The 27,441-nt window shown below is 41.2% G+C and overlaps 3 protein-coding genes across 6 annotated transcripts; 2 read left to right on the top strand and 1 right to left on the bottom strand.

Annotated features, from left to right (window-relative positions):
* Positions 1-332: 332 nt before the first annotated feature.
* LOC115626955 (DM7 family protein GE17493) lies at positions 333-3,222 on the top strand. The gene is made up of 2 exons (XM_030522470.1): positions 333-465; positions 870-3,222. Exons 1-2 carry the CDS (start codon positions 333-335, stop codon positions 2,735-2,737), a joined length of 2,001 nt encoding a protein of 666 aa, XP_030378330.1. The 3' UTR covers positions 2,738-3,222.
* A 3,675-nt stretch (positions 3,223-6,897) lies between these two features.
* Positions 6,898-27,215, bottom strand: LOC115626860 (E3 ubiquitin-protein ligase Ubr3). 2 transcript variants are annotated; one of them, XM_030522363.1, is made up of 11 exons: positions 25,245-27,215; positions 20,921-21,657; positions 20,623-20,851; positions 20,144-20,556; positions 19,918-20,076; positions 9,609-12,524; positions 9,102-9,537; positions 8,185-9,014; positions 7,980-8,111; positions 7,557-7,696; positions 6,898-7,485 (listed from the first exon to the last, which is right to left on the bottom strand). In XM_030522363.1, the coding sequence occupies exons 1-11, from the start codon at positions 26,062-26,064 to the stop codon at positions 7,368-7,370; spliced, it is 6,930 nt and encodes a 2,309-aa protein (XP_030378223.1). In that variant the 5' UTR covers positions 26,065-27,215; the 3' UTR covers positions 6,898-7,367. The 2 variants fall into 2 exon arrangements, with proteins under 2 accessions (XP_030378223.1, XP_030378224.1); XM_030522364.1 differs by having other exon boundaries at positions 9,102-9,525.
* LOC115626861 lies at positions 13,729-19,829 on the top strand. 3 transcript variants are annotated; one of them, XM_030522367.1, is made up of 6 exons: positions 13,729-13,744; positions 14,154-14,409; positions 14,483-14,803; positions 18,068-18,792; positions 18,862-19,251; positions 19,311-19,829. In XM_030522367.1, exons 1-6 carry the CDS (start codon positions 13,740-13,742, stop codon positions 19,603-19,605), a joined length of 1,992 nt encoding a protein of 663 aa, XP_030378227.1. In that variant the 5' UTR covers positions 13,729-13,739; the 3' UTR covers positions 19,606-19,829. The 3 variants fall into 3 exon arrangements, with proteins under 3 accessions (XP_030378227.1, XP_030378226.1, XP_030378228.1); XM_030522366.1 differs by lacking the exon at positions 13,729-13,744 and having other exon boundaries at positions 13,966-14,409; XM_030522368.1 differs by lacking the exons at positions 13,729-13,744; positions 14,154-14,409; positions 14,483-14,803 and adding exons at positions 16,554-17,379; positions 17,447-17,614.
* Positions 27,216-27,441: the final 226 nt, after the last annotated feature.

Genomic DNA, 27,441 nt, shown 5'->3' with positions numbered 1-27,441 from the left:
TTTCGGAGTCGACGTTAGCTTCTCTACTTGTTTTTATTAAAGAATGCATTTATAAGTAGATTAATTTTTGACAAATACAGCTAGCGTTCTTTAACACTTTTTTGAATCACAAAATCTTTAACATAGAGCTCGTGGAGAATTCTGTCAAAAGTTGAAATTCCTTTTCCGGTTGTCACATTCGAATTGCACATTGGAGCTCAATCACTTTTACGGCCGTAGCGAAAGCGTACAGATCGAATTTATTAAAAAGCTAGTTAATTTTTGGAAAAACTATATATTTTTCTCTGTGTGTGCACGTTGAGACACGCAACGTTTCCTCGAATTTTGCAAGCATGAGTCATCGGTTGAACATAGCCAAGAATGCGTGTGCAGCGGCGAGGGCCCAACTGGCCGGCCTGAAGAAGCCATTGTCGCCACCAGTGAGCGGCGATGAAGAGGAAGTGGTGCCACCTGTAAAGGCTAATGGTAAGTTTTTTGTGCACGAAAAACATACACATGTATACATACATATGTATATACATACATACATACATACATACATACATACATACATATGTCAATAACAAGGGCGTACGCAACATTTTCCAAGGGGGTCCAAAAATTCAAATTTGTATTAAATAACGCACGATGCGCTTAAATAAAAATTTATGCGTATGATAAATACAAAAAATTCAACCAAAATCCAACTTAGTTTCATTTTAAGGCGAAATAGTGCGAATAGTGAATATTAATATTGCGAATTTTTTTTTTGTTTACGCCCTTGGTCAGTAATATGCAATTTTTTACATCTGATGATGTTTCTTGATCACTCAGTTTCCGCGCACAGACCGCAATTATTGTATGCATGTTTGTACATTTCTTTGCAATAGATACTGTGGGGCAGTCAAGAAGAAGAAACAAGAAGAAGAAACAGAAGGAGCACGTGCTTTTGCCGGCATTTTTGCCAAATTTAAAGAAACTAATTGTGCCAAAGGTCAGCGATGATATGGTTGTAATGGTCACCCTGGTACCACCAATGTATGTTCATGATGAGGCGGCGGCCAGACGCTTGGTGGACCAGCCACGTCCTAGCTTCGAAATACCGGGCGGCCTTTTCCCGCCAAATGCACCGCTTCACAAGATTACATTTATGCCAATCGAGTTGCTACCAACGGGATTCCATGCAGGCGGCGTCTTCAGTCCTGGGGCGCTGCCCCGCAAATTGTATCCCGTTGGTATGCTTGCGCAACAGGAGAAGGGGCCGACGCCGCCCATCTTTGTGGGCCATCGGTGCAGCTGCGCGTCCGCTTCGCATACCCTGGAACCGCAACTTAATAGTCCGCCGCATGGAGTCAAAATGAAGAGCGACCATATGTGGCTAATGCAGCAGCAATTGCAGATGCATCTGCATCAACATTATCGACTGCGTGAGCAGCAGGAGCTGCAGATGCGACAGCAAAGGCAGCAAGAGCTGCAAATGCAACAGCAGGAGCAGCATCAGGAGAATCAGCAGCAGTTGCCAAAGACGGCTAACAAGCAGGTCCAAGTGGGGCACCACCAATTGTTTCCGAACCATGTTAACAAGGAGGTGCATGTATTTAAGCAGCCGTTGGCGAAGATGCCCAACAAGAAGCCACCGGCTACACATCAACAACCAACAGAGCAACAGCTTAGCCAACTACCGCGTCGAGTTTTCAAACGGGAGGATTGCGGGCCAGCCATGGCTATGTCTCTGCCAATTACAGCTGAAATGCTGCCTGGATTTATCGGCACGTTGCCACCAACTCAAAACAACATCTATACACCCGATCTGCGTGCGGTCGCCATAAGCGTTAGGAACATGTATCCATTGGCCTATGTTTCATTGTCGACAGTGATGCATCCGCACAAGCCATACGTTGCCTATGAGATGATGGGCGAATTGGTGCCGAATTTTGAGCTGCCCACCGATATGTTCCCCCCCTCGGCCATTCTTAAGAAACCCGTTTTTCTACCGGTGCGGTATTTGCCCAAAGGATTCGACGCTGGCTGTGTCTTTGCTCCCAACTCCTTACTAGAGTATATCTATATAGACGTTCTGCATCTGTTGGACTCGATGCCGCAGCGTGATACCCAAATCATACCGCCCGTATTCCTGGGTCGCTGGCAACCCATGAATCCACCAGTGGCTTTTGGCGATCTACCTGCTGATGATGATGTCTTAAATGTTGCTGTCGCGCATCTTCATATTGCTGTTGCGGCCTCTTCTTTGATGCCAACAACGCCACCGCCGCTGCCCCCTCCACCACCGCCACCCACGACACCTCCGCCAGCATCTTGCGTTTGCGACAAGAGCTCAACAATATTACCATCGATGGCAGTCGTCGGGGCGAGACCTTCAGCCGTAGTCTGTGAGCAGCCACCGGCAGAGGCGACAATACGTCAAGAGCAGCCAAAAGGAGCAGTCGGCGTGGCGGAGCCACCATCAACGGATATCAAGCGCAAACACTACTTCACCGTAGAGGGCAAGAAGGAAGACGTTGACCAGGCTATAGACGCAATACGAAGGGCGGGCATTGAGGTGGTTCTTTCGGAGGATATCGGCATCGATCTGGACAAGGTTGTCCACCAGTTTCGCGATTTGATGGCACGTCGCGATGAGATTCGTGCCAACATGGCCATTCCGCGCATGGAGCGGTGTGCAGAGGAGAGCATGCGCCTGCGCCAGCCGAATGTACCTCGTCGCAATCCCTGCTCTCACTGCGGTCAATTCCATTAAATTGTCTCCAACTCCTCAATTACAAACACACAGAATCAATCATAATTTATAAAAACCATTGTGTAAAACACAATTCCTATTCAATCATTCGATATGATCACTCATGCATGGGAAGGCAATCGTAAAGATTAACCACTGAATTCAAAAAAACTTACATGTAAAACGCAAGATCATTAAACAATAGTCATTTATATGTAAATACAATAGAATCTATCGCTCATAAAGATCATATGTACATAAGTAAGTTATCGGCATCAATCAATCATACCGATCAACCCTTAAAACCACGAAAAGTACAATTAAAAAGCTAAAAGCAATCACTCCATCGCATGTAAAGAAGAGAATCAATCATTTGTACAGTTCAAGCAATCATATCCTATATGTATACTAAAAAAAAAACGTGTAAAACATAGAATCAATCACTCGTTCAACCATCAAACACGAAACAAATATGCAAGAAACAAAATAAATAAGCTATCGAATTTAAATGTAAACAGAAACCATCATTCCCAAAAATCATACAAATATACATAAATTACTTGTATAAAAAAAATTGATCATTCAATCAAATCTCACACACGCATACTCGTATGTATGCATACTCGTATGTCTTCCCCGTCTTTGATGGGCTCAGTATTTTTGTTTACCATTATAACTTTACTAGCAGGTATTGCCCGTCTTAACCCGGCTTAATATAATGTTTCCAATTGTATTTATTTTGTGTGCGCATAACCTACCCATATGTTTTCACCTTATAAGTTACCAGTAGGAAGGCATTTAAGGTATTTTCTGTTCTTGACAAAAAATTGTTCAGTAGTCCGTTACATTTTTGTTCTTGCCAAACTATTTCGTTAAACGAACATGACCACTATAACTAATATTTTTAAAGCTCGTTTTCCCCCCTTTGGAGCTCGAATTTTCCAAAAGTGTGCTCCTACACTATGATGGATACTATGAAAGGATACTTGAGTCCAAATTTCATCTTTTACCGTTTGGGCTGTGCGTTGATCACCATTTAGTCAGGACAAACTGTTTTATATATAGAGATAACGCAACGTTTTAAGATAAACTATGTGCAAAAAAGGGGAATAATTATAAGGATATATCCTAATTTTAAATTCACATTTGAGTATTTTCGTGCCCTATTGAGTCAATACGGTCACGCACAAACTCGGGATATGAAACACGGCACTCGTGTGAATGCCGTGCAGCGATGAGCCGCGATCAAAAAGCACTGACAATTCTCATCTCAATTTGGTAGAGTAAAACTTTCGATAGTTGAAGCCACCGGATACCATCAACATATCGAAGTTTGAATGCAATAAGCAGAATATTTAAATAATAAAATCTAATTATTTATTGAGATCAATAAGAACAAATCTGCCCGCAATGCGAAGCAGAATATGCGGGCACCATGATAGGATACTTGAGCCCAAATTTCAGCATCCTAGCTTTTACCGTGTGGGCTGTTGACGCGGTTTGCTTTTGTGCCCCAACATTTTTTTACAGGAAAACTCCCATATTTTAGGCTCCAAAAAAAAACCAAGTACACAGTTTTTCTTGGAATTGTTCTGAGAGTATACAAACTAAGTTTGAAGTTAATCAGATGAAAACTGTAGATTTTTCATACAAACGTTGGAGCCTGTTTCCCCCCTTTGGAGCTCGAGTTTTCCAAAACCCCTTCTTAGTGGACACCTACACTATGAAAGGATACTTAGGTCCAAGTTTCGACCTCCTAGCTTTTACTGATTGGGCTCTGCGTTGGTCACCAATCAACCAGTCAGTCAGGACAAACTGTTTTATATATATAGAGATATGTACATATATATCAGTCAATCTCAGTAGAGATTGTACAATCTTGTAATGATCTTAAACTGTCATCATAAAAATAATTAATAAAAAATGCTCTCGAAGTTAGTGGTGAATTATTCTTTTATCTTTTTCTTCATTTATATATGTATATGTATGCATATATGGGGAATTTTTGGTTTGCAATCAATCATTGCCACTGCGTCTGCGTGTGTGCTATATAGAGAGTGCATGTTAATCTCGGCTATGTATATTTTGTATTTGTGTGTATATTGAACTCAATTCTTCATATAGCTATTATATAATTATTTTTATTTATATATAGTTTCATGCATTCACATCAGAGCGTCTAGTGCGCAAACCAAAAATTCGAATTTAGAACTAATAAAAAAAATCTCTTCATATGCATAAATACTCGTATATATGTATATATTATTCAGTTTAGCGCCTTTTTTAACGTTTTCTGTGCCATTTTCAGACCAAAATTACAAATAACTATGTGGGTATGTGTATATTTAGTAATAATACGAACAATGTAATCTGTATACACAAAGTAAGTAATATTAGATTGGTATTACACAGGTGTTCATAAAATTGTTAATGTTTGGTTATCCTTCCTATTTGAATATTTACAATGCCGCAAAGCTAAACTAACGACTTAAATCGAATATGTAACAAAGATACATAAAAAGTTCATATACATATGTAATATTGTCTTACAAAATTACGTTCAACTTATGTACATATGTATAGTATATAGGAGTCGAACTTGCATAAAAACTATAATACATACACTCTAGAAACAATTTATGAATATGAACCAAGCAAATCGAATCTCAATTTACAATCATTTGGAATACGCACACAGATTGCATTTCATGAATAGCCGAATAGCTGCAACAAGTTTCTATGGCAGATGATGATGATAATACCCTTTAACCTGTACCCCGTAATGAACACCATTACGGGCTTCTTGTGTGGGCAGGAGGATAAGAAACATTACAAGTGTTGTAGCTAGCTAATCTATTGCTAATTTCGATATTAAATTAAAAGCATGCCAAATCCACAGAAATGTCAGCAAAAGGAAGTTGGAGCACTTTTGTTTTGACAGTAAAAGACGGCTCAAAAGTTTCAGCGTATGTTGGCGAATTTCCAAATTCCACATTTGTTGGACGAGTATATGGTTAAAATTGAATTGTTTATTGAATTATTTTTAACTGTACACAATAATGCTTAGACATATTTGTTGCTATATACTGCTTTTACTCGACCATAGAGTGCATAGACCAAGCCACAACAACTTTTACATCCTTATTAAGCTATATTTTAGGTAAGACTTGTGGCTGGCCTATGTGGTGTTGGATAATTAGTTATAGTAGAATAGATTGAACAGATCATCCAATAAATTTGGCGTGCATTTAATTTAACAAGCAAGCAACTCACACATGGTTTTCCCTTTTTACACATTCCACTTCAAACGAAATCAAGTTTGCAATTGCAGCGTGCCATTTGTTAAAACTAATAACAATATCATACACTAGACTTTCATTCACAAATGTATGTACGTATAGTTCTTTCTCTACATATATAATAGTTTGTATGTATTATGTATATGTCTTAAATCATCGTATATCTGCCACAAATTTAAAAACTAATTTCCTATGCATTTCACAATTCGCTTATCGTTCTCGTTTTTCATTTTTTTTATTCGTTTTAGTTCTTTCTACGCAGCAATGTTTGTTATTCTCCATTCTTTAGTACACATATCTATTATATATTTGCTATATAATTTCTTCCTTCTTTTTTTTACATGCACGAACTCATGAGGCCAAAGTTTGTATAATTATTTATAGTTTCTTTTATTATTATTGTTATCCATTTTTTAAGGCTTAAATAAATCTAATAAAATAAAGACTTAGATCTTAATTGGTAGTTAAGTAGGTATAGATAATAATATAGAACATGTGTATATTTATATATGTGTATATAGTTAGATAGAACGCTTTTGGAGAGAGCCGCGTTTTATTTATTGTTTTCTTTTGTTTAGTTTCATTTATTTTTTACATTTATATATATTTGCTTTTGAATAAGTCATGTTTATAATAATTCGAATTGTTATTTGCTATTATTGGTTGTGAGAAGCCATTATATATAGAATGACATTTAAGCAAGTATATAGTCGGATCAAGTAAAAGATTAACATTTCAATAGGCCAACTAAATTTTGAACACAACACACATCGAACTTTAATCTGCAAAGTTGTTATAGCTGTTGTGTTGCAAAAAAAAAAACAAGAAAAATATAAAAAGAAAGTGTTAAAATAAACAAAAAAAAATGCTTACTTTCTTGAATAATTTCAATTTGTTGCTATTCTCATTATTATTATTTTTACATGCGAATATAGGAGTTGGTAATATACATAAATTTCTATATATCACTATTTATGGATGTTTTCCCTATTATTTCCCTTATCATCGTCATCGTCATCGTCAGCATCATCATCAGCGAAGCAACTGTTTAAAGAGAGTCTTTGAAACATCGTTTTTTGTGCATCAGAAGAGTTCATTAAACTTTTTACTTGGTGTAGAACAAAAAAACAAACAAAAACATATACATATACATCTAAATATATGTATGTATAAAAAAGACATATGCATGTGTGTATGGAACGGCGACGAGTTCTGATCTGATCGTGCATTAGCCATTAAACGACAAACAAAGCAAGCACACAGTTAGCTTAACGTTCTCTATATCTCTATATATTGGCCATTTAGATCTGTCCAACCAACTCCTGTATGCTACGCAATAAATCTTCCATATTTCACAAGAGATCACGATGGAACACCCACGTGTGTTTTGTGTGCGCGAACTTATGGGATAGCCACTGGGATTCGAGTAAATTGAAACGGTCCTGGCTCAAGTATAGAGGTTTGCCACGCCTACGAAGAGAATCGGAAAAAACCCAATATTAATAAAATGTCTGCAGTCCTAATTGACAGCAATGACTCACTTAAGATCACGATCCTCCTCGTCGAAGTCGTCCAGATAGAGTGAGCCCCAAAGGCAGGCGCGGCGACCACGTATGACTATTATATAAGTGGAGGTGACCACCAGAAAGATGCCAATGCCGCCGCCACAAGAGAGAGTATGCTGGAAGTAAAAGAACAAGACGTTCGATTAGATGATCTGCTCTGCAATTTATTTGAATCGTCATTTGTATTATTATTGGAAATTGCTCTCTAAACGCTATAAACATCATACAGATGATAACTTCCGGTCTGCGATGCATAAAACAAGTCTACATACCAAGTTCAGTGTCGCTAGCTATTATACTTCAAAAGTTCTCAGTGTTCATACAGACGGACGGATAGACAGACATACCTTTATCAATTCTTATCTTCGAGCTTAAAAAAAAAATGGAAGAAAAACTTACGCGCACGGCCTCACAGCATTCGTTCTCGGAGCAGCAGTTCTGTTTGAGACACACGATGGTACCGCATAGCAGGCAAATGGAGCTCTCCTTGGGCACCTTGTAGCAATTTAGGCACGGACGCTCGTGATAGTACTGTGTGAAATGTAAAGCAGTTGAAGGGATCACAAATTAGTACAATTTTAAGATTGGAAAATCCATTGCTCACCGTAAAAAGACGCTCGTACTCGCGTGGTAGCTCCAGGAGGCGCGGCTGCTGCCACAATGAATGCTGATTGATGAGCACCAATTCACGTACTGTATCTGTTGGCGGACGTACATCCATTAGTTGGTTGCACCAGAACTGTGGCAATGTCTGTTCGGTGCCTGGTATGAAGCAAAGACCCTTGGAGGCATTAAAGCAATCCCAGTCCATGGAGTCAGTGACCAATTCCAGATAATAGACGAGGCGTACAAACTCTAAGCCAGGCGCCGAAATCTCTGGCATTTCGTGGCGATAGAGATGCTGACGCAAGAGCGCGGCAATGCGCAAGAATGGCAAACATAGGGATTGCAATTGCAGTTCCATTGACTTAAGATTAACCTCCACATGGCTGTCGGCATCCACGCTGCTGGCACTGTTCGCTGCAGCTGCGGCAGAGGCGCTGGTGGAGGCGCTCGAGGTACTCAAGATGCTGTCGCGTCGCAGATGGGACAATCGATTCGTTTGGTTTAACACCAAAGCCATGGCACGACCCAAGTACGACATGCTTTGTTGTGCACTAAACCGCGACGAGCTGCTCCGACGATTGCTCGCCATTGGGCTGGATGTGGAGGTGGACGCAGAAGCAGAGGCAGAGCCAGAGGTAGCACCCGTTCCATCAGAGCAAGAGCCAGTATGGCTACCAACAACATTCGAGGATGTTTTACCATCCGTGGCATTGTTGTAGTTGGCCAGAATGTGCTCGCATTCGAGATCGGTGAGTGTGACGCATAGTTGAACGACAATCTGATAATAGAGCAGATTATACATGACCTTCACCATGCACGTGAAGTAGTCTAGGACAAAAAACGAAAAGAGTGCATGAAATAAAACGTTGCCTAGGAGGTTGCTCTTCATCGACGACATAAAGCTCATCTACATACCTTGATCCAAGTGCAAGGGCGCCAGCAATATAAACTTGAGAAGCACAGCAATGGGATCTGCCAGCAGACTAGGTATGAGCTCAAGGCAATGAGCCGGTAGCGGCTCTGTATCCTTCACAGGCAGACCAGCTAGAGAAGCCCACGAACTCCACAATGGCCACTCGACCAGGACACGTACATGCACAGAGAGAACATGCAGGAGAGGGACAATGCAGTCCCGTTTCGGTTTGTATCGTGTGGTATTGTTTGAGCAAAGGGAACCACCTCGTTGAATGATCTCCGCCTCTAGATTGGTGCGTGCTATTGAGGTTACGAAGATGAAAAGCTTTCGAAACGTGGTCGAGGCGCTTTTCACTTTTCGCTGGGCTATATTCGTCATCACCTCCATGGCATGGCCCATTGCTTCCGTCAATTTGGAGGGTAGCTGTGCGGGAAGCTAGGTTAGGATAACAGCGTAATGGCAATTGAATTTACCTCCCATCCCCATCCCCCACCACCTTTACTCACCGGTATTGTTTCGTTCTCCTTGATCAAACTTGTTAGATCGGCGACTAGCTGCTCAAATGGCCTATTTCCGGAGCGCACCAAATGCGTGGGACGATCCAGTTGTGGACTGAGAGGCAGCACTGAATTGGACAGTTGCCGACAGACAGGACAATAGAATTCGCCACGGTCCTGTACCGGTTGCCGCTGCGTGTTGTACAGTGTTTTTAGATAAGCCTCCAGACAGCTTAGATGCACATGATGGCCACAGGACTGCACATGCACACCGTTGTCGTAGGCCATATTATTAGACAGGTACCACGACTCATCGCCAAACTTCAAGCTGAGAAGGTCGGTGCGACGTCCAAATTCAGTGGCTAGGCGCGTGGTGTGCGCCAAACGTTCCTCATCCTCTGCGTTTAGCGGCAGTGGAAGGCGTTCCGCTACGCGACGCCTATGACCCACAATGCCACTTGACTCGACCAAGATCACCAGGCCAATGGGATTATTTTCAGTGCTGGGCGTGGTGCAATTGCAAATGATGCAGTCGTATTCCTTCTCACGCGGTTGCTCCTCATACATTTCCTCCTCGTCCTCATCCCCCAGACCGTAGTCCATATCGTTGGCAGCCGCTGCAGCCGATTGCATAAACTGCTTTTGTTTATTGGCAAAGTCCTGCATCATCTTCTGCTGTCGCTCGCGTGCCTTTTTCCGCCTCTCCTCCTTCTCCTTGGTTTCGCGCGCTTTTGCCTCAGCTTGCTTCTCTCTCTGATTGGGCCAGAGGCGAGCGCGAATGTCGTCAATATTTTGGGCACACAGCTCGTCACGTTTCGCAATCTTGCGCAGCAAGTTTCCTATGAAGAAGGGCCCATCGCCAATGCGTGATGGCGAAACGTGTATGTTCTTGTAGTTGCGTCTAACACGGCCGCGTTCTGCCAACGCTGTGGAATCGGAAGCGGCACTGGCATTGGCACCAACACCAGCACTGCTTGCACTAGCCGCCGCCGCACTAGATGTGCTCGCCTCATTAAAGTCCATTTCCATAGCGCTATTTTGCTCCGGCTCCTCCTCGCCGTCACTTAACGAGAAGCTGTCCAAGGTGCCGCTTAGCTGTGAGTGCATCTTCAACAGCAGCGATAGTATGCTCTCGTCCATGGAAAGCTCGTCCTTATTGCTGCCACCGATGGCAATGTCTACGGAACGCTTACGTGCTCCTGTATCAAAGTGGACTCTGCGCCCACGTCCCGTGCCAGAGAAACCGCCACTACCGAGCGCATTCGAGGGCACGATATCCATATTGCCACTGCTCGGAATAGCAACGGGCTGCACACGCTGGAAAGGCAACAGCATACCGCTGCCTGTCGGCGTAGTGGGTGAAAACATTTCGTTGGGACGAGGGGCTATATCACGACTACCATTGTTACCGCCACCACCACTGCCTGTACCACCACCGCCAGCGGCGCCAGTAATGCCACCCAAGCCACGGCGCTCACCATTGTTGGTCTCAGCTAGGAGCAAATCACGGCGAATGGCCACCTCCATGCCACTCTCCGGCAGCGTGATCTGCTGCAACGGAAAGTGAAAGTCCAGCGCGGCTGGACTCATGTCCATGGCGTTGTCTCCATCCCGCAGCAGTTCATCCTCGTTGCTATCTTGGCGTATAACCACACCCGTTTCGGCCACCACAGAAAAATCTGGTGGCAATGCCACTTCCATGCCGGGCATACGCATCGGGACCAGAGCTTGTGAGACATTTCGCGGACGTGTAACACTCATTGCACCTGCGGACTCATCGAAATCATCCTGTCCAAACGAATCGCCAATCATGCGCAACGCCGACTCCGTCTCAGTCTCAACATCGAAATCGAGATCTGAGTAAAAGGGATTGGAGCGATAGCTGGAGGTGGTTACCTGCGGGTCGCGCGACTTCAGCGACACCTTATTGACTACATAGCGCAAATTGCAGCTAAGATTATCTGTGGGATAGCATTGGAACAGCTTGGGCGGCTCACGGCGGTTGCCATAAAGAAAACCTGATTTGTGCTTTGGTTCGCATTCGACCATCGTCGCCGGCTTGTCCCCCGTCGCATTAATGTCACAGCTCGTCTCAACGGCAATCTCAAGCAAGAAGACGGCAAGAGCCAGCAGGTGCTCGGAGACGTCACGTGTGTGCACAGCACGGAAAAATATCGACAATATTGTCGAGTGGAAGACGCGGGAATTGAGTATGCGGCAGGGGTCACTAAACGACGACCCCACCGGCAATGGCAGACGGAATGGTGGCCACAGATTTCCACTCGCGGGCATTTTATTCTTCGACTTAACGTAATTGGTAAAACGATCCAGAGAGGATTGAAAATCTCGCCTATGCACGGCACGTAGTAGCACATGCAACGGATCGTAGTATTTCTCCCAAACTTCATCGATTGGCGTAAATAGACCTTGCTCCAGATTCTCCGAGCCAGACGATGGCGCCTTATAAACGGATAGCTTCTTGAGAAAAGTCTCAAAATTCTTTGTATGCACATTACCCGAACGTTCGGGCATCAGTTCGAGTAGTTGGGAGTGCGTCTTATTTTCGGTGGCCAGCAATGCGCTTATCTCAATAATGCATTGAGTGGCCTCGTCGTTGCCAAGATTGGTGCGACTGGTCACCAGTGTGGCCAGGAATGTAAGAAAACCTTCTAACATCGAGGATTGCTCCGCCTTCTGGGGCTGCTTAAGCGGTGCCGTCTCCAACCACTGGCCCACATCGAAGAGCTCAATGGTGTTCTGAAGAAAGAAATATTGTGGCAAATTCGTTGCACATATCTGCAGAAAAAACAGATCCATGTCCGCCATTGAATTACAAAAGTTCGCCTGTATGTAGGTCATGGCCTGTCCCTTGATTTGAAGGCCATTTCGCACCCATTTACCGGCAAGGATTTCATAGAAAAAGCTCTGTAAATACAAAGAAGTTACAAAAATGTATTCTTTAATAATCACATATTTGCATCGAACAAACCCATAAGTAGAAATATGAAAGCCCTACTATTTTCACAATTGATAGTGAACTACCCTTAAGGCTCAAGACGACTCTATAATGAAAACTTTTAATGAAATCGATCCAATCCAATATTACGGAATGGATGTAGGAAAAGATGCGAAAATCAACAACTTACATATGTATGTAGGTATCTAGAATCTAGAAGATATGGATATACATACATATGTATGTATGTACAAGGTAACGACAGCTTTGTAAAAGACTCTAAAATTTGCAGAGTGCACTTTCCAGCGACCACCATCTATAGACCGCCTGGGACACCCGACACCCCAACAATAACAGCAACAGCAGCGACAACGATAGAAAATTGCAATAGATACTATATGTGTCTATAAATATACATACATATGTACCCACAAAATTAATAATTAGATACCAGATATATGTGTACATATGTATGTTCCTAAATTTTATAAAAGGCGGTAATGTATAGGAATATATCCTAACTTACATAAACTTGTACATATGCCGTCCTGATCGTAGGCACTATAATCCGTGCAAGAAACAACAATGATCAGTGATCAGTTGTCGCTGGTTAATGCTCAATGTAAATACATACATACATACATATGTAAGTATTTACATACATACATATATACTATTTACATATGTTTAATACACAAATCATATTGGCGCTCATCAGGCTTAAATGATTTTACATACAATTGTACTGTTACTGTCAGCTATCGAGTATTTTAATGAACATTTATGTAAATGCGAGTATGTAATGTAATGTAAATTATACAAACATTAAGACTGATCCTTCCATCCTTCCATATAAAATCATAATGTAAGTATGTACAAAATAAATTTTTATATACAACACAAATTTGGTAGTTCCCCAACAGATAAACGAAGAAGGCAAGTTATTTCTGCCGATACAACTTTACAGCGTTGCCATATTTTATGTTTACTGTTACTAGTATACTGCTGTCTGCTCTTTTACACTTATGCTGTTGTATCTGACTTATGTACATATATGAACAAATATTTACCGAAGTGGTAAAAGAAACAGAAAACAAGAAGCCCAAATCAGTCCACAAGAAAATGACAACAATGACTACAACAAAAATAGCAGCAACACACTCATTCAATTAAACAAGAAAATAATGCAGTGAGGCGGCAGCATAGCATAAAGCGACGAAACTGATCAAATAACCTCAAAGAGACAGACTTAACTCTCTGTTTGGTTGCCTGTGCGGTTGTCAACGTCGCGCATTCGTGTTTTGATTTCTGACTAGCTCGGTTGCTCCGTCTGTCTGTGTGTGCGTTTGAGTGCTCTCAGACGTTGGTGGCGTAGATTCAGCATTTTGAGTATCTGCGCTTGAAGCAGTATTAAATATGAAGTGCTTACATTCGCACAATATTTGTTAAAGCTAAATATCAGTTATATGATATACTTAAAATTGTAGTCACGCACACAACAAATACAATACTTTCCTCACACACAGACGAGCAACAACAAAACCGAGTTTGTAAAAATAAACAGTTAACATGCAGTTACAAGTAAAAAAATTCAACAGTTTTGGCATCAGCTGCGCCATTTTGGTTCTGTTGCTGGCCACTAAAACTGCACCAACAGATGCAGTACTGGAAGATGTTTTGGATATAATTCATGTGATCAAAGAGGTAACAACAGGCATATTGAAAGCATGGGACGTTGTACAATCCTCACCTCTAGCGTCCAAAATTGAGTTTCCCCTAATGCGAGAAAAACAGCGAAAGGTGCTAGAACGTCTCAAAGAAGTTAATCGACAAATAGAAAAGACCGAGGAAAAGGTAAGCCGTATAGGGATGATGGAGTACGAATCTCGATTCGAATTTATCAATTGGTTTTTATTTTTTTGTATAGCAATCGCAATATACGTCACTGGCGATTGAATCAGTGAACGACTTCATTGGCACCAATGTAAAGTTGATAGCCAAGATGAATGAAATTACCGATATTATGAATCGTATATCATCACGTTATCAGCAAATGACGAAATACGAGGCGGTCAAGGATAAATTGGAGATGGTCACCCTAGTCACATTTGCCGAATGGACAGTCGCACCTAACGCCCACTCAGTGCATCATTTAATGGATCGATTACATTTGACCCTGCTCGGCAATACCGAGAAGAATAATTCGTCGTCGGGAAATTTACTTGCCCAGTTAGCTGCAAACTATGAGGTAACTTAAGTGATACTAACGCTAATCAAAAACAGGCGGGCGCATTGACTCTCGCTTCCTACTTTTATGAGTCATGGGGCCTCCTCTACTACAGCTGATGCTGTGGACAACAATGCTTGCTGCTATTGCAGAAGTTGAGACAGTATTGTATCTATGTATAGTATACATGCATACATGCATAAGTTAATCTTAACTCGACTTTCCGGTCCTTAAGCTGACGCATATTGTTCAATGTTCGCTTCTGTGAATTTTCGCTAATTTGGCCAGAGACCAAACTAAAAGAAAGTTAACGGCTGTTTCTTGAAATTTAACATACATACAGTATGTGCTTATGTATGTATATGGGTGTATGTATGTTTGTGTATGTGAGCATAGTGAGCGCACAATATACATATGTAAATACATACATATATATACATATATTAGTCATCTTATTGTCACTAATGTAACGGACAACAAAACAAATATAAAGATGAGCCAGTAACGCGCACCAACGTTTGAATTGAAAACGTTAAATTTGCAGAGTAGAGCTAAATTCAACTAATTTAATCAATGCAAAACGACGACAATAATATTAGCAAAGTAAATTTGCAAGCATCCAACCTGACACGCATAAATACACGCGCTTATGCAAACATTTATATATGGGGGTATACGCAGTGCGCTGAGGTCAAAGGTCTGACAAACAAAAAGAACAAAGATAAAAAGAATACATACATATGTATGTACATATGGCTCACAAAAAAGAAAACAAAGACTAATTGTTTGACCAACAGAAACAACAACATCGAACACGCTGCAGTTGCAGATGGCAGCGACCCCCAACTGCGACCCACCACTGCATGGGTTTTCAAAGAACCAGTGATGAAGATATGTTTGCTTGTTTGTGCACATTCGAATAAGTAACACAAAAGAACGGTAGAATACTGTAGTGGTGGCAACGCCGCACAGGTTGCACAGCTGTTTACAAGGCTTAAGTAAACCAAAAGTTAAATCAAAGCGGGAGCGACCACTTTTTACTTGTGATTAAAATTTGATTTTGCAGTATACATGTACATATGTATGTATGTGTATTTTTTTTTTTTTTAATTTGATAAAAGCAAATCGCAAAAACTATCGCGCCTTGCGTGCAAGGTCGCATATATGTGTATACATATGAACCTAAAATGCAGTAAATTTGAGACGCCATCGGGAAAAATGAGACATCAAACAACAAATAGGAATAACCTTAATAACATTGGGCTTAAAACGGGTGAAAATACGACGACAGCCAAAGCTATTGATTGCGTAGCAACTATAGTATCATAAGAGCATGCAAACACAGGTGATCATCACTCAAAATCATTTATTTACAACTAATCAGGCAGCGCATAAACAAATCAGAACAGCCGAAGCTTAGCAAGAAGCATGCAGGGAAACCAAAAGAGAGAGAGAGAGAGAGAGCAAAATTAGTGCTTAAATTTGCGGGTTGCAAACACACGTCTTACAAACACACAGTCCCACCAGCACGCATTCATACATATTAGTATGCATATCTATACACATATGTGTGTATTGAAATGTAAACACACATATTAACTCATTGGACTGCCACAAAAAAAAGAGGCACAATCAGCAATTTTTTTATGGCGACACACACGCACACAAAGGCAAAAAAGAGCGTTGCTTGAACGACGAACAGAGAAACGAGCAAAAGTAGAAACAATGAGCTTGGTGAGAGAGTTGTGTCTGATTTGTCGTCGGTCGGAGTCTTAACAGTCGTGCGTCCAAACATAACACAAAAGCCAGTACTTGTGGGCGGCCGCAGCAATAGTACAGAGCACAGAGCAGAATCGGAAAGCGACAATAAACAAAGAAAAACGTGAATTAAAATAAATCGCAGAAAGTTAACAACAATTTCAGTGTTGTGTTTTAAAAACGAAACATTTTTTCCAATTGCCATTGCAAAGCGTGCGCCAATTTTAAGCCGCGAGTGCGAGCGAGAAGACCCACACAATTACGTGTGTGTGTGTGTGCATGAATGGAGAAAAAATAAATATTACAGTCTTTGTTTAAAATACAAAAAACTAAGCTTATGCTTTGGCATTTGACGATATTACGTGCCCTGAAACTGAAGTTCTTGGCCGCAAAGAGCACATAAGAAAGTAAAAAAAAATATTAAAGGAAATTCCCCTTTTTACATTTTATCGTCGCACTGAGCTCTTTATCGGCGCAACATGGCGCGTCGTTATTGCTTATCTGGCACTTATCCACTGCCTCTATTGACCATAATTCTGTTGGTTTTGTCGCTGCTGACAGGCGCCCAGGCAACCTATGCGAAAACGGAGGTTGATGCCCTGCGCGATGAATATTTCGGCTTAGAGCGAGACCTGTGGCAATGGCTAGACAAGGCGACCATGAGTCGAAACAATATGGAGACACAATTGCGAAAGGTTTATAATTCTCATCGGAATTTTACCAATAAACATCAAATGCAACGCAGCTTTCCCAAAAATTATGAAATAGGGAATTATTCCGAGTGGAGGCTGCTCGAAAGAGATATTATAGAAATCAGTGACTATTTTAATTTTTACAAGGTATGCGCGGAAAGTCAGTAATTAATAGGGAGACAAATCTGGAACTAATAATTGTTCTTTCTCCTAGACCAATATTATGATGAAGCCCGGAAGCAGTGCCAATTTGGAGGAGCGTGCAGTGTTGGATTTTACAGATACAGTGTTGCGTAACAACGAGCATTTTTCCATGTCGCGAACGTTTCAGGATATTGAAAATATAATGGTCAAACAGGCACTTTACTATAGGGTCCACATGGTCAGTTATATGAGTAAACACTTCCTAATTCACCGCAAAAAGGGCTTAAGGTTTAATATGATTAGTCGCGTGAGATTATATAGTGTTGATCAGTACCTGGTACTATATGAGGGTGTTATTTTCCCTCCTCTTACCAAATCAAAAATTAAAAACAAATGTAGCGCATTTGAATGGTTTTATCGCTTGTTCGTCTGGACATTAACGGAAATGCTCACACTGGTACAAGCGTATCGCATACGGGGTATTTGATTACATTTATACAATTGTATAAACATACATACGAGCACACAAGTGCTGGGGAGAATTTCGTTTCAAGAATGAGCAGCTGTACGCCAATCAACCTAACTAACTGAAAATCCTATAAAGAATGTAAACAGCTGTTTAGAGTTGGCGATAGCTTATAGGCATGAACACCTGTTAATATTCTAATTAATGTCTTTTTAACATTTGCAGTTCTCTTCGAGTCAAATATGTAACATGCATCAATCGCCACAACAATTTGTATACGCGCTCTATTCGGATATTGCACTAACCGAACTGAAGGGTTACATCATGATGGAATTCTCCTGGATGATGTTGCGTGTCTATGGCAAAGGGAACTTCACTCAGGAAGCCGAGCTGATGCGCAACGACTATGAGAGGCGAACAGAACGCACATTAAAGTTGCTCCAAGAGGTTATGCGTCGTTCTGCTCGAATTGTCTGGCGTTGTGATCCCGAGCCCCAACATCATGTGCTCGGTCAGACCTACGATGAGGTTACCCGTTTACTACAGGGTTTCATTGAAAATGAGGTGGACTTAAACAGCGATGAGACATGTCGTGAGACTTGTTCCTATTACCAGAATACACGCACCGAGAGCTGTTTCAAGGAAAAATTCTGCGCCCGGCAACCTGGATGTAAGGGTCGACTTTATAATTGCCAATTTGTGCAATCGGACATGTGGGTGTGCCAAGCGCCATTGAATAGCACCCGTCGCTACGAGTATGTGGAGTATGAGAACGGAAGCGTTTTGGGTCGCCGTGGAAGATGTGTTAGGGGAACCAGCAAGGTAGATTCTTGGTGGCGCTATCTCTTTTGGCATTGCAGTTACTGCATGTGTCTGTGTGATGAGCAGAGCATTAAATCGGATCGCTTCTTTAATCTGCGTGAAGCTGTCTCGGATTTCACCCAAAACAGGTGAGTAACAATTTGTCCCAAGTAGACAGCACAAATTTTAAGTTATCATTTGTTCCTTGATTTAAACAGAGTCGTTACTGGTCTGCGTTTCATAAAGAAGAATCGCATATTCCATTTGCAAATACAGGAGGGTGAGCTTCTGCCTCGCGGCAATATCAATCAAACGAGCCTGACATGGAAGCCTGTAGATAATTATAACATCTTCGATCGTGATGTGATAAAAGGGGTCGACTACCACTCTTTGAGCTACGAGAGTCGCTCCGTTGATCTAGACGATATCAATACCGATGACCCCAGTTTTGTAGTCACTGGTGTACGTTTTCGTGTGGTTGGCACACATTTGAATCTAGAGGCGCGTCTCACTGAAATCAATTTTGAAACCGGCAAACTAGTGAACTCCAAGGAGCTTAGTTATTGGAATTCCAATGACAACACAGACGTTAGTGGTGATAATCGCAGGTAGGTGGTTTGTCAACCATTTATGCCTGACAACTTTTAACTTTCAACTTTCCTCGCAGGAAAAAACTGAGCATTAGTAGCCCTGATATACCTACACGCACTATTGTTAAGTCCATACCTATGTCAAAACACAATGAATTCATCGAGTTTGTCAACTCTGATCTGTATAAGGATGCGGCACAGACTACCGTGCCCTTCATGGATGTACAGGATGTGGTTTCGAATCCACCAGTACCGCTCTCAGGCGTTGGCATCTATTATAAGGGACGCCCAGGTTTTGGTGGTTTCTTGGCTCCAAAAATCATCACATACGACTTCACAAGGCACGTAGTCGTGCCAAAGCGTACACCCTAGGTCACGGCAGATGGAGTGATATCATCGTATTTTATATTACATAGCTTTCTAGTTGTAAAACCTCTTTCTACATATATTATTACTTCAGTGGTAAACAAACTAAAAAATGCAACAAGCGAACCAAATGTTTTGAAATTCTAGCCATCAAACAAAACCAGAGCATTCAAAACTTTTCACGATATTACATATGTCTGGATAAGTAATAAAGAAACTGTGAAGTAGAAGTATGACAAATTTCAAACACTAAGGGGGGTACTATTCTCAATTAGGGGGCTCTTAACACTAAGAACGATGACAATTTGGATCACTCACCTGTACACGCAATGGATGTATCATCAACAGTGGCAATAAGTATGGCCGTGATGGTAAAACATCGGTCAAACTCATGCCCATTTTGGTGACAGCTTGGCACACGAAGGCCGCCAGATAGCGGTGCAGTGGAAAATGAAATGAGGCCTGCATCATTTCCTCCTATAAGGCAGCAATATAAAATAGTAAATAGTAGATTTAATTTTATATTCGTATTGCTTTTTTTTACCAATGACAGCTTTGGTTCCATGAAGTAAATGGAGTCCAACCATTCGTGCAGCGTATTCAGGCAATAAGTAATAATCTTTTTGGCCAGATGCGCATGCGTGCCATCCTGGAGATGAGAAATTATAGACCACATTGGATAGGCGCTGGCCTCCAGTTCGCATGAGAAAGCAGCATAATATGAATTCGGTTCGAATTCTACATGCGAGGCTGTCTCGCGCACATTAACGTTCATGCCCTGGAGCATTTGAAGAAACTGGAACCACATATCGATAAGATTATCGTCGCGTAGAAATACTAAAGCTACCGATTCATGCGACAGCACGTTATTAAAGTCCGAGACAAGCGGCCAATAGCAATGATCCTTCATCACCTGGCGCGTGCAATCGATGACGAAATGGAAATTTTTGCTGGGGTCTGCAAATGAAATAAATGAGAGATTAATCTAATTATATGGCGTTGTTGTGAACCTCTTTAAATTACCATGCAGCGTATTCTGTATGAGAATCTTTGACATCATCAGCTTCAAACTGATGATCATAACGTGCAAAAGTGACAGTTCGTTGACCATTTTAAGGGCTAAACTCTCGTTGGAGAATAGTTGGACGCTCATGTGGACTACTCGGTTGCTGAGCGTGTCGGGATCACGAGACATCTCCAGCACGGACGGAATGCGGCTGTAGTGCATGACGAATGTGCGTGTTAGATGCTCCTGCGAGACGTAAATAAAAATAAATAAGTTAATCAGCCGTCAGCCACGTATCCCTCTCTTCCCACCCACCTTGTAATCCTGATCGGGCAACATGTTTAGCAGGAAACACACCAACGTCTGTGGGAACTCAAATTTAAATGTCCAGAAAATGAACTCCTCCAGCAGTGTGGTGTGCACAAGTTTCTCGCCCAGCGCCGGCAAATCACGATATTCATCTGGCGGCTCAGGATTGGGGAATCGATTCACAGCATCCTCATATTTCTCGCGATTGGCTTTGAGAAAGCGCCCATTGCGATTATCCGGACACGGACTGTCCATGAAATATGAATAGACCTCCGGGTTGATCAATGTGCGCGTCATCACCTTTCTCATAATCTCGCCCATATTATTCAAATCAATGAGCATGTTGGCAAACTCCTCACATGAATAAGAGGTCATGGCATGGGTCTGGATCGAAGCATCGCTATGCTCCCGAAAATGCTGCAATAGTCGGAACAGAAGCTTGGGCATAATGGCTTCGGCCACGGCAAGCAAATTGTTCGGGACTGGATCACGATTCACACGGTTATTAATGCCATGATCACTGCAGAAACCTTCGGCTTTCATCACAGATGTGTCGCCACAATCGCAAGCACCTCCAGCCTGCGATAAAAACATGTTGAAGTCGTGGTTGGTGTGATTACCCTTTTTAAAACAATCACGGCAGATGGACATGCAGGGCGAAATGCCGCACGTTCGACATCGATAGGCGACCACATGGGGTACCCAGACCAGACCGCATTTAGCGTGATTATCGTAGCTGCGGACTGTAATGAAAAAAATGTATTATTACATACACATGTACATACATACATATATCTTTATAAGTAACGAACTAGCAAATATAAAACGATGCCTTTCAAGAAGCCAAGCTTTAAATCGCAAGAGTTGAAAAATGAGTAATAAAATTAAGTGTTACAATAGAACCATTTACATACATACAAATGTATGTATGTACATATGACATAAAAGAGAATTGGAAAATTATGTAGTGTAGTCACAACTTGAGAATAGATACATACTTGCATGTACACATATGTATGTGTATTTTTTACTCTATCATTCATAATCATATCGTTTGTATTTTTAAGATATATTCATAAAATACCCTCACTAAAGTATAGTTAACCTTTGCAGAAATAGGTGGGTGGTTTTGATGAATTTGCATTTATTTTAGTGCCACAATATGCATTTGATTATGGCCAGAGACATTCCAGAAACGATGACTTGTCAACTTAATTTACTAATAAGAAATTTCAATAAAAGTTGTCATGCATACATACATATGTACATATATACATATGTATGTTGTATGTACCCATTAGAAAAGGTGTAAATTCTTTGAAACTTTAACAGAAGCTTTACTAGTAGTATATCAATTATCAATTGAAGAAGAGAATTGGGTTGCTGAAGCCGTCTTAAAACGTATGTATGTACCCTACATCCCAATATCTAAAGCCCAACTTAGTTAATCTAATCTCTGGCGGCGTTAACTTCGCTGCTTGTTGTAGTTGTATTTCTTATTGATTTGATTAAAATTCCAAAAATAACAAATGATGTACTCATGGCTTATTTAATATGCTTGCCATTTGCGGTTATTCTTGTGACGCAGTTGCGTGACTTGTCTGTGACTTTCGACTCTTTGTTGTTGCTGCTGTAGTTGTTGCTATTGTTGTTCTGATTCGTGGGCCGAGAGTTCTGGGCTGAAGGCGCTTTCGGCCTTGATGAAGGCTACAAAAAGCATCGAAAGCAACAACATGCAGCAGCAAAAACCAAGCAAAAAGGTCACAGAAATGCGGAAGGAAATCAATTGAAAGTGGGCAACAAGCTATAGGAACAAAAACAGCAACAGCGAAGCAGTGCAATGGAACGAGACGGGAAATTGATTGACAATTTCTTAAACGCATGATATGGCGACGATCGCGACAAGTCGCCATGTTGTTGTTGCTAGTTTTGTTCCATTTGTATGGGTGTGTGCAACAGAGAGTGTGTCAATTCACGCTCTCTCTTTCGCTCTTTCTCACTCTCTCCTTGTGCCTCTTGGCCAGAACTTTGGCTTTGATAATTGGCACCGTTGCCGGTGAAATCGCCATTGGAACCTTTTTCTTTTTATATTTTAATTTGTAACTTGCATGTATTGAATACAAGACGAGGTGGCGGCGGTGTTAAAAAATATATGTACATATACATACATACATACATATGTATATACTATATATACCTTTTTTCTATGTATAACAGTACGAGCAACGTTCGCTCACTCGTTCGCAACCAATTGCGAGCTCCCCTTAAACAAAAAGTAGAACAAGAAGTTGTTGATGATGACAAAACGGACGGCAGACAGCAACAATTGCAACACTGGAGTGACGGCACTGTGGAACAAAATGTGTTTGTTGTGGGTTGTTATATTTACAATCAATCCTTTCCATTGATTAACTGATTACCTACTATCATAGCTTTTTTTTAATATGACTAATTGTGTTTGCTCTACGGATACCACTAAATTAAGCGTAAGTATTCCTGAAAGGTACAAAATTGAAAAGTAAAATAAAATGAAGAAACAGAATTTGGTAGTGTGGCTACTTTTTATACGAAGTAGTTCACCTTTTCCCCTTTTCAGATTAATTTACATGTATAAGTTTTCGGAGGTAAGTTGGTTTTGATCCTGGGCTATATAAATATTTTAACTTATTTAAAAATATAACTAATATATGTATTTGAAAAAGTGGTATCTGGTCGTTGCTTGGGTAATATTTAAAATGTGTTTTTTTAAATCTTTTTTATTGTTCTATTTTGCAGGGTGTAAATAAAATGTTAATGTCAAATGTATATGTAACATACTTAAAACAACAGTGAAGAATGAGTCTTAGTAGAATAGCTATAAAGCAATTAAATGAACTAGTTCTTTATACTATAAATCATATGGAGTTTTGCTAAAATCAATACATTTATGAAGGTCGGCAGCTAAAGTATTTAGTAATTGTATGGAATCGTTCCGTCGTGAATATAATTTATGTATTTATGTGTATGTATTATGTGCAACTAACAAGGGATCTACCATTAAAACACTATTATTTTTTCGTATGTAAGAAAATAATTGTGATTAGAATCAAATAAACTTTTAAAATAATATTTACTTTTCCGATGTACCTTTTTAATAGAAGTTTAGACTATTCGGGTATGTTCTTAACTCCTACAAATGGTATTAGAGCTCTCTTCTGCGATTCTTATACCAAGTAGTTAATTGCAATTCGCAATGTTCCACTGTGCGTATATGACAGTACTTGCAATGGCAGGAACAACACTACTAGCAACAGCAGCCGCATCAACATGGCGTGTCAACATTGTCAAATCAACAACAATGACGGTCAATAAACTTTTCCAGTCTGACAGTGTATGTTTGCATGGACCGTAGCATTTTCATTTGCAATTTTGCAATTGTTTGAAACTATTTTCTTTTTATTTATATTCATGCATTGTTGTTGTTGTTGCCGCTTCTTCGTAAATTGCGCCAAAAGAGCGCCACACTGCCATAACGAGCGACAAGTAGAACAATTTAAAATAAATGGAGCGACGGTGACAAGGGTGCCAGTCACATTGAAGGAAACTCTCACGCACACATACACATGCATGCATTTGCACATATGTTCATATACACATACATATATACATGCTCCTATATTTCAGTGCACTTTGTTGAAACGGATGCTGTGGAACCATTACGCAAACAAACAGCTGACAGCTACAGTACGAGCTAGTGCGTGGTGTGTGTGCGTGGGAGAAGCGACAGGGCCGTTGCATTGACGTCGGCAGCGACGTTGACGTTAGCCTAGCCCCAATGAAAGATAAAAGAACACGGTAACGTTAAATATTAACAACAAGCATTGCAAATACATACATATGTACAAAGGTAGTAAATTTAATTTGCAGAAATGGTCTGAAAGTTCACTAATATATACATAGATACAATTCATGTATGTACATATGTATATATTCATGTGTTTGTTGTGGTTCTTGTTGATTAGTGTACGTATATACCAGATTTGTTGTTGCGTTAGCTGTTGCCATGGCGCATTGCAATGTTGCGTGCCATACTCTGTCCTATAACCATTTCATAAACATTTATATGTACACATATGTATGTATGTACATAAACATACATATACCATGAACAAAAAACTACAGGTACTCTCATACCCATACAGACGCACACATGCAGCGCAATTTCAATTTCAGGGGCAACGACTTGCGATCAGCTGAGATGGATAGAGCGACAAAGAGAGAGTGAGAGAGCGAAGCAATTATATATCCATGACCAATTATCGCTAATCGATAAATCGATGCTACTACTCACCAATTTTAACAAACTCCTGCGGCGTACGTCCACCGGCAATTAGCCAACGTATCCACTCAATATTATCGGGATTATCAATAGGGGTGCCCGGATTAAAAATAGTATCCATAATTGAATCCAAATCTGGCGTTGGGCTTCCACGGCAGCATTCCGTATTGATAAGCGCAGCGACTTCCTTCCTGCTACGCAAACTGAAGGATGATGCCTCAAAGTAGAAGCTGGCCTTTGCGCTCGACGTGCCGGTGGCGTCGTTGCCCGCACCAGTGGTTCCTCCACCACCACTACTGCTGCGAGTGCTGCTGCTGCTGCTGCCATTTCCGCCGGTAGCGCTTGAGTCCCAATCATGAAATGGCGAGTTGCCGGCTGATCTTGTGGTACCACCTCCACTAACACCCACTTCCCCGCCGCGAAATTCACTGCGTGCTGTACGGGAGCTGCCACCGACAAAACTGCTGCTTGGTAGTGTGGTTATGCCAACTGCAATACCACCTCCACCCCCTCCCGCAGCAACTCCACTTGTGCTGCTGTTGCTGACACTGGTCATTGGGCCAGAAGTAGTGCTGATGATGGCACTAACATCACCAGCACTAGCACCTCCGGCACTGACCGGGCTTGACGAACCCATGGCTGGAATATTTACAGGCAACAGGTAAACATCCGATAATCTATGCAAGTCCACATCGGATTCATCATTATCCTCTGCAATGTCATCCATGGCGAACATATCGTTTGTTGCCACATGATGATCACCTTCGAATTCATCATCGTCGTCGTCATCGATACTTATATCGGCATTTGAAAGGTTGTCATCCTCATCCATTCTGTTTGGGACCTCTTGGTGTCTCCAGTCACTGTCGACTTGGACAATGAACTACGACGGTCTTGCTTTTTTGGTGACGTTGCGACCAAATTCTCGCAACGTCGGACTATGCCAAGTGGACTATCTTTTTTTTTTTTTGGGCTGGGTATGAGGCACGTCGGTCTGTTCTTTGGGTGCTTAAAAATTACCTCTTGAATGTCTGGTGTTTGGGCTTGTTTGAAACAAGTTTTCTTTCTGCCACTTCTCCTATGGTTGGTGTGCGATGCTGATGTATTCAGTGTCTTGTTTAAAGACTGCGTTAATTTTTTGTTTGGCTTTGCCAAATTTATTTCGCCTTTTGTGGATTTTTACACTTTTCTTTATATCAAATAATAACTTTTAATCGTATTTAATTGAAAATTTAGAAAATGGTGCACGAAATTCGGGAGCAGAATCGGATACGGAAAATTTCACAACAACTAACACTTGACTCACTGCAATTTCGCTCAGTGGCCAGATATATGAGAATGTAAGTAGTTTACACGGCCTACTATTACTACTACATCCTATGAATAAACTCGAACTCGGTACTCCCGTCCACGCACGCTACCATCAAGTAAAATAATACGTATTTCAAAGAATCTTATGTGTGCAGCGGCAGGCCCGCTCTGGCTTTGTAATTTTCACGCTGTTTCATCAAGTTTGGCGAATATCTTCTTATTCACACACATGCAGTGAGGCAACACACATACACACACTCGTACGCACACAGGCCCGACAATATAACCAAATATATTATTCGAGCATTGAACTTGCCAATTGCCTTAATTGTTGCTGTTCCTTGACAATTCTCTCGTGTTGTTGGATGCAATTATTTTACACTGTTACCGTGCTGCAGGCATTTCTAATAAATTTTTGCCTTTTCTTGAATTTCTTTAAACGCCAAATTAAGCAAAAAATTTTCTCCACGCATGTACACCAATGCTTTGCCTCGTTCGCTCGCTAGCTTGTGTGATTCGTTTCGTTCGGGATTCCGTTTGCTTTTACACTCGTCGCACGGAAATTTGATGACACCTTGTTTGGATGATAAGCACAGGTGCAAGAGCTGCTGCTATTGGCCTGCACATCCCATCGGTTTAACAACAAAAAATTTAATAAGTAAATTGTCTCAATCGAAATTCCTCGACAAGCAATTTTTCACTGTGAATGGCAAACCTAAAGATATTGCCAGATCAGCACACTGAATAAGCTCCAAAGGCATGCTGCGCTGCCACCTGTTTTTTCTCACTAGCCCCCTTCTTAACAGTGCTGGTAAACGCAATTCAATTCGGTCTTGACTTAGTGCTGACAAATGACCATCAGGTGATGAAAAAAACTATTTGTGCATATATCTTTGCG

Source organism: Scaptodrosophila lebanonensis, unplaced genomic scaffold (assembly GCF_003285725.1).
Source record: "Scaptodrosophila lebanonensis strain 11010-0011.00,11010-0021.00 unplaced genomic scaffold, SlebRS2 tig00000089-arrow-pilon, whole genome shotgun sequence".
Classification (NCBI taxonomy): domain Eukaryota; kingdom Metazoa; phylum Arthropoda; class Insecta; order Diptera; family Drosophilidae; genus Scaptodrosophila; species Scaptodrosophila lebanonensis.
This window is presented reverse-complemented; position numbering and strand designations above follow the sequence as displayed.

Bases quoted from the DNA above. Each gene is read 5' to 3' on its own strand.
- LOC115626955 (XM_030522470.1), top strand. From the start codon at position 333: ATGAGTCATCGGTTGAACATAGCCAAGAATGCGTGTGCAGCGGCGAGG. The intron at 466-869 runs GTAAGTTTTTTG...TCTTTGCAATAG, and splicing joins GCCACCTGTAAAGGCTAATG to ATACTGTGGGGCAGTCAAGA.
- LOC115626861 (XM_030522366.1), top strand. From the start codon at position 14,125: ATGCAGTTACAAGTAAAAAAATTCAACAGTTTTGGCATCAGCTGCGCC. The intron at 14,804-18,067 runs GTAACTTAAGTG...TAACATTTGCAG, and splicing joins AGTTAGCTGCAAACTATGAG to TTCTCTTCGAGTCAAATATG. The intron at 18,793-18,861 runs GTGAGTAACAAT...TGATTTAAACAG, and splicing joins TCGGATTTCACCCAAAACAG to AGTCGTTACTGGTCTGCGTT.
- LOC115626860 (XM_030522363.1), bottom strand. From the start codon at position 26,064: ATGGATGAGGATGACAACCTTTCAAATGCCGATATAAGTATCGATGAC. The intron at 20,077-20,143 runs GTAAAAAAAAGC...GCTGCCTTATAG, and splicing joins TGGAACCAAAGCTGTCATTG to GAGGAAATGATGCAGGCCTC. The intron at 12,525-19,917 runs GTGAGTGATCCA...TTGTATTTACAG, and splicing joins TACATCCATTGCGTGTACAG to AGCTTTTTCTATGAAATCCT.